The 7,107-nt window shown below is 46.0% G+C and overlaps 1 protein-coding gene across 1 annotated transcript; it reads right to left on the reverse strand.

Moving 5' to 3' along the window:
- Positions 1–4,664: 4,664 nt before the first annotated feature.
- LOC111996279 (uncharacterized) lies at positions 4,665–5,858 on the reverse strand. Its single transcript, XM_024028241.2, has one exon. The coding sequence runs from the start codon at positions 5,856–5,858 to the stop codon at positions 4,665–4,667; it is 1,194 nt and encodes a 397-aa protein (XP_023884009.2).
- Between the last annotated feature and the right edge of the window lie 1,249 nt (positions 5,859–7,107).

Consider the following 7,107-nt stretch of genomic DNA (forward strand, 5'->3'; position numbering starts at 1 on the left):
CAATAAAAAGTGATGATGCTGAGATCGTCAGTCAAGATGTTCGTCCAGAATAAGATCGTCCTCTGCTGGTATTAACCCTGGGGTACAACACAGAGAAAAAGTCACCGGTGGGGCGCTACCCACAACGCCTCCGATGGTTAAGTTAGAGAAGCATAGCAAACGGAGGAAAGTAAAACTAAAATGTGGATTGACTAGTCTGATTTTGCTTACCCCTTCTGGATATTGTCTGAGGATATATATAGATCCTTTCAGTGCCTTTCTAGCCGTTGGCTTCGTCATTATGAGGGCATTATTGCTTGGGCTCGTAACGCCTGAGCCAGGTGTCAGGTTAACAGGTGTTTCTTCAACGGAATTGGTGTTTAATGCAGCTACTCGTAACGGTCGTCCTTAGCTGAGTTGGTCGGGTGGCACTCTTAGTACCGCGATGGTAATGATCTCGTCCATTTTCATCGTCCATAGGAGATGGACGATTTTACTAATTTATGGGCCCATCAGCTGCCCCCCATTCCAAGGTCGTCCGTGATTCTGGACGATCCTAGGAATACAAAACGATATATACATATATATATATATATATTTTTTTTGTCGCTTGGGAATGCGTTCTCCGCATTAACTGCCTTGTGGCGGCGTGGCCTACTTTGTGGCCACGTGTCACATTCTGACTGGTGGGGAGGCATCGTTTCCAGCGAGTGTCTTTTTGGTTTCCCGCGATTTCCAGGGCAAACTTTTAACCTCTACTTTTGTTAGTTTCTTCGTTTTTATCTCTTATTTGGCTTCCTCTAGTGTTTTTTGTTTTTCTGTCTTTTCTGTGTCTTCTGCTGCTGCTACTTTGCCATCTCAGATTTCAGATTTCCTTCTCTTTCTTTTTAAGGTGCGTATCCCTTCTTTTCTGTTTCTTTCCTTTTGCTATCTGTTCATTTTCGCTTACTTTCCTTTTTCTAAATGCATATGTCCCTTCTTAATGGTAGGTTATTCTGATTTTGAGAGTGTTTCTCCTTCTGTCACCTTTTTCTTTGCTCGCTTGGGGGGATTTCTAGAACTTTTCGGTGACCGGTATCCACAATCCGGTGACTTTGCTGTAGGGGGTGTAGCCTAGATTTAGTTTTGAGAGACTTATACCCACTGTTGCAGCGGTCACTTTTCTGGTTTAAATCCACCCGCGAGGTTTTTAGGGGGGAAGAAATGGGTTCTGTTGTAAGGTCCACTGACTCTGAGGGAGGCTCGTCCTCTGGCACGGCCGCGGACGGGGTTGTGATGGACACAGCTACCTCAGTGCCTCCTCCCTCGTCAATGCCCTCCACCTCTATTATTGTCCCTCATACCTTCCACGCCCTCAAGGAAAAATGTCATTTGGGTGTAGATGTTTTCAGCAAATTTAGGGATAGATTTCAATTCCCTGTAGAAACTAGGGCTCGTCTACCCAGGAAGGGGGAAAGGGCCTGTACCTTCGCCCATGATGAAGTTTGCTTCTATGAGGCGTCCTACCTGTGTGTTCTGAGGTTTTCCGTCCACCCATTTATAATGGAGCTCCTAGACCACCTGCAGATTGCTCCTGGGCAACTTATGCCCAACTCCTGGAGGATCGTCATAAGCTCTATGGTGATTTGGACGATCATAGCAGACGGAGATATGATAACCGTGAATGAGCTTATCCATCTCTATCGTTTGAAAGGGTCTAGGGAGTTTGGGTATTATGAAATCGTCCCTTGGGATAGGAGATCCTGTCTAATAGTTGACCTCCCTTCGTCCTTCCGCTACTGGAAGTCGAGATACTTCTTCGTGTCTAGAGACGGTTGGGAGACTTTGTCAGACGATTTTTGGGGGAATGTTCCCAGGTTGCTGCGACAGTGGGAGACCCCTCGTCTCGGTGCGTTCGTCTTTTACGCTCATCTTCTTCCCTCCTAATGGAAGTTTTCTTCGTTCGTCCTTACAGCTTTGAATGATTTCCTTCTTATGCAGTGAAAACTCGTCCTGATTTGAAGAACCAATTTAGGGAGAGAGTTCAGCAGGCGATCAGATATGCGAAGACAATCGACGACTTTGACGAGCTCGTTAATCCTCGTACCTTATCCAGTCACTGCTTGGGGCCGGAGCCTTCAATCTACGTCCTTCAAGCAATTGATCGAAAGCAACGGAAAAGTAAGTGATTCTGATGCACAGGGTCGTCCTCTTTTTCCTTATTATTCTAACTTTTTCTCATTTGATGTTACAGAGATGACGAGTAAGTTTAACAAGGACATGTACGCCAAGATTAAGGGGAAGAAGAACGAACCCCTTTCAAGTATTGGCCAGAAGACTTTGAAGATTACTGACAGAGAAAGGGATAAGGCTAAGGAAAGAGAGAGAGAGACGACGGAGAGGGGCTCGTCTACCCCCACTCTGGACGAGGGCAGGACAGCATCCCCGGCCATTTCCCTTGAGGAGGTCCCTGCCCCCAAGAGGCAGAAAATAAGCAAAAAGGGGAAGGAGAAGCTTGGCTCCTCTGTCTGGGAGGATGCTGACACCGCTGTTGCCCGGGCGTATGAGTTTTTTACTCCCGAGGAAAAAAGGGAGATTTCGCTCGTGCCCTCTCATGAGATGGTGAACCAGCATGTACATAAGCTCGTTCAAGTACCTTTTGGATTGTTCCTCGTCATTCTCAAGAAAAATAAATGCGAATATGTACTCATATATGTTTTAAGTTTTTGTCCACAGGTACTGGGGGAAACCATGCACCTTACCTCCCAATTTTTGGCAAGCGAAGAGAAGGCCGTCATGGCTGCTTTGAAGGTGGAGGTTTTGGAGGCCGAGGCTTCAGGTTTGCGGAAAAACCTGATCACTGCGATGGACGCCCATAATACCTCCAGGGAGCAGGTTAAAGCCTTGACTGAGCAACTGGAGGCTGAAAAGTCTCAAGTAAAGCAAAAGGATGAGCTTCTCACCGCTGCGGGGCAGAAAATGAAAGCAGCTGTGGCTAAGGCCGTCCTTGCCTTCCAGACGACCGACGAATATAACACCATCCTCTTCCAGTGGTACTTTAAAGGTTTCGAGTTGTTGAGGAGGTACATGGTGAAGCACGGGCAAGGGGTCAATCTGGACGATCTTGATTTTGAAGCAATAGATAAAGAGATCGAGGCGGACGAGGCTGCTTTGGCTGCTCAAGGCTCAATGGCTTCAGGCGAGGATCCTCCAGCTGCGGACGACGATGGAGATGATGTTCCAGCATCGTAATTAATTTTTATGTAATGTGTGTTTTTTTTTTTTTTTGGTGCCCTGTGTGTTTATGGCCGTCAAGGTGAAAACAATTATCTTGGTCCCTGTATGTTTTGGGGTTTTTCTTTCCTTTCTTTTGAACAATCTGCCTCTTCTGGCGTATATATATATTTATGTTACGTTTGTGGCTTTCTTCCATAACTGTTGCGAAAAGAACTTTTTCTTTACACTTAGAAAAAATCTTTACTTGGAATTATCTTATCGTCTCTTCAAAAAATTTTCTTCGTCCTTCTGTGGACTTGGAAATTTCAATATTTCCTTTTATTACTGGGGCGACGTGCGCCCTTTGGATAAATATCATCGTCTTTTTAGGTCTGGACAACATTTATTCCCGATGCGGGTTTCATTGTCTTTTGGACCTGGACGATGTCTATTTCTGTTTGAGGAATTTTATTCCTTTTGCGAGCTGAATGATGAGAGCATTCCTACTGAGTTCGTCTTTTGGATCTGGATGATGTGAATCCTATCGGAGGATACCATCGTCTTTTTGATCTGGACGAATGATTGTTTAGTTTCGTAAAAGGTGATCTGAATACAATGAATTCTTTTGAACGAGATGATTGAAATGCTGGATGATTACTGATAGAATCCTGAATAACTACTTATACAAAAGTACGCAATTCGCAGAAGACAATGCATGTAAATAACTTGCTTCGATGGAAAATGTGGTACAAAACTATGGTAATTTCTTACAATGGGGCCACGGATCATTTCCTGTGATACCTTTTTAGATGCTCAATGTTCCACGGACGAGGCAGCTTGTTTCCGTTCAGGTTTTCTAGATGGTAGCTCCCTTGTCATGAATAATGGACAACTCGGTAAGGCCCTTCCCAGGTTGGGTTCAATTTTCCTTGTGTAGGGTCCTTCGTCGCTGAGGTTACCTTTCGGAGGACGAGGTCACCGATGTTGAATTTTTTCAATTTTACCCTTTGATTGTAGTATCTCGCCATTTTTTGCTGGTACCTGGCCATTCTCTAAGAGGCCTGCTCTCTGACTTTGTCCAGACCGTCCAGGTTCATTCTTAACTGCTTTTCATTGCTTCTTTCGTCAAAGAATTCCCTTCTGGTGCTTGTGAGGCCTACTTCAACCGGGATGACTGCCTCCGTGCCATATGTTAGGTTGAAGGGGGTTTCTCCTGTCGGTGTTCTTATCGTCGTCCTGTAAGCCCATAAGACGCCTAGTAGTTCCTCTGGCCACGCTCCCTTTGCCCCCACTAACCGGGACTTGATGGACTTGAGCAGGGTCCGGTTAGTTACTTCTGTTTGCCCGTTGGCCTGAGGATGCCCTGGCAAAGAGTATTTGTTCTTGATCCTTAAGCCTGAGCAAAATGATCTGAACTTTTGGCTATCGAACTGACGACCGTTGTCAGAGATGATCGTCCTTGGAATCCCGAACCTGCAAATAATATTTTTTCAGACAAAATTTTGTACCTGAGCCTCTGTGATCGTTGCAAGAGCTTCTGCCTCGACCCATTTTGTAAAATAATCAATTGCGACCAGCAAGAACTTTACTTGTCTCTTTCCTTGTGGTAAGGGGCCCATGATGTCGATCCCCCATTGCGCGAAGGGCCAGAGCGAGGAGATAGTCGTCATTCTTTCTCCTGGAACTCGCTGAATGTTCCCATATCTCTGGCAGCTATCACATTTCTTCACAAAATCTGATGCGTCCTGCTGCATTGTTGGCCAGAAGTAGCCTGCTTGCATGATTTTTCTGACGAGAGATCTTGACCCCATGTGGTCTCCACAAATTCCCCCGTGCACCTCCTCGAGGACGTACCTGGCCTCTTCTTCCTCAAGGCACTTCAGGTAGGGTTGAGAGAAGCCTCTTCTATAAAGTTGGTAATTCAGTATGGTAAATCGGGCAGCTCTTTTGCGGATCTTCTTAGCCTCTTCAGTGTCTGATGGCAACCGTCCGTCTTTGAGGAAGGATAGAATCGGGCTCGTCCATCCTTGAGAAGTGTGTACAGAGAAGTTTTCTAGTTCCTTGATGCTGGGGAGGTTTTGCTCTTTTAGTTTCCATCTGTTGGTCATGTCTGGAACATCCGTCGAGGTGCTCCGTGCCACTTCTTCAGCCTCTTCATTCTGTTCGCGTGGGATCTGCACGAACTCGACACGGTTAAAGTTGCTGATTAGTTGGGTCGTCAATTGGAGATACTTTTGCATTCTTGCTTCCTTTGCTTCGAAGTCTCCCCTGGCCTGTCCAATGACGAGTTGCGAATCACTCTTGATCACAACATTTTCAGCTCCCAGTGCCTGAGCCAACCTGAGTCCAGTTAGAAGGGCCTCGTATTCTGCTTCGTTATTGGTTACGGGGAATTTCAACTGAACCCTATATTTGAGAACATCTTCCTGGGGGGAAACAATAACTATGCCTGCTCCTCCTCCTTTTCGTGTGGACGAACCATCCGTATTAATCGTCCAGATGTCTTCCTGGTTTTCTTCCTGTTCGTTGGTGGTGAATTTTGCTATGAAATCTGCTAACACTTGGGCTTTTATAGCTGTACGGGGGCAGTATTCGACATCGAACTGACTGAGCTCAATCGCCCACTGCACCATTCGCCCTGTTGCTTCGGGTTTGTTCATGGCTTTCTTGATGGGTTGGTCCATCATTACTTTGATTGGATTGGCCTGGAAGTAGGGACGAAGTTTTCTGGAGGCCACGATTAGTGCGAAGGTGATCTTCTCAATTCGTGGATAATGAGCCTCGGCTCCCTCGAAGGCCTGACTGACGTAATATACAGGGAGTTGCTTCTTATCTTCTTCCCTTATTAGAGCTGCACTTACGGTTGTGGTAGATACTGCCAGGTATAGGAAAAGATCTTCGCCTTCTTTGGAAGGACTTAATAGTGGGGGGTTACTCAGGTATCGCTTCAAATCCTGGAATGCTGCTTCGCATTCCTCCGTCCAGGAAAACGCCTTCTTCAGGGTTTTGAAGAAAGGGAGGCACTTATCCGTTGCTCTAGAGACGAACCTATTGAGGGCTGCGACTCGGCCTGTGAGCGATTGCACTTCTTTAATCGTTCTTGGTGAAGACATTTCGAGAATGGCTTTTTATTTTTTCCGGATTTGCTTCAATTCCTCTTCGTGAAACCATGAACCCAAGGAACTTTCCTGATGAAACTCCGAAAGCACATTTGGAGGGATTCAACTTCATGCAGTATCGTCTGAGCGTGTTGAATGTTTCCCTGAGGTCGTTTATGTGATCGTCCTCTTCTTTGCTCTTGACGAGCATATCGTCGACGTATACTTCTACATTTCTCCAGATCTGTTCTCTGAACATCTGATTTACTAGTCTCTGGTACGTGGCGCCTGCATTCTTCAAGCCAAAAGGCATGACTTTGTAGCAATAAAGTCCTTGGCTGGTGACAAAGGCAGTTTTTTCTTGATCTTCCTTGGCCATTTGTATCTGGTTGTATCCTGAAAATGCGTCCATGAACGTCAGGAGCTTGTGCCCGGTAGTAGAGTCAACTAACTGATCTATTCTGGGTAGGGGGAAGCTATCCTTTGGGCAGGCTTGGTTTAGATCAGTGAAATTGACGCACATCCTCCATTTTCCGTTGTTCTTCTTGACCATGACGACGTTGGCCAACCATTCCGGATAATAAACTTCTCGGGTGAAGTTGGCAGCGAGTAACTTGTTCACTTCGTCCGCCACCGCCTTGTTTTTTTCGGGAGCAAAAACTCTCCGCTTCTGCTGGACGGGCTTTTTTTGTGGGTCTACGTTCAGACGGTGCTCGATGATATCTGCAGGAATCCCCGACATATCTTCATGGCTCCACGCGAATACATTGAGGTTGTTCTTCAAAAAGTGAACGATTAATTCCTTCGTTTTTGGGCTTAGATTCGTCCCTACTTG

Source organism: Quercus suber, unplaced genomic scaffold (genome assembly GCF_002906115.3).
Source record: "Quercus suber isolate HL8 unplaced genomic scaffold, Cork oak 2.0 scaffold_324, whole genome shotgun sequence".
In the NCBI taxonomy this organism is placed as follows: Eukaryota; Viridiplantae; Streptophyta; class Magnoliopsida; order Fagales; family Fagaceae; genus Quercus; species Quercus suber.

Bases quoted from the DNA above. Each gene is read 5' to 3' on its own strand.
- LOC111996279 (XM_024028241.2), bottom strand. From the start codon at position 5,858: ATGGACCAACCCATCAAGAAAGCCATGAACAAACCCGAAGCAACAGGG.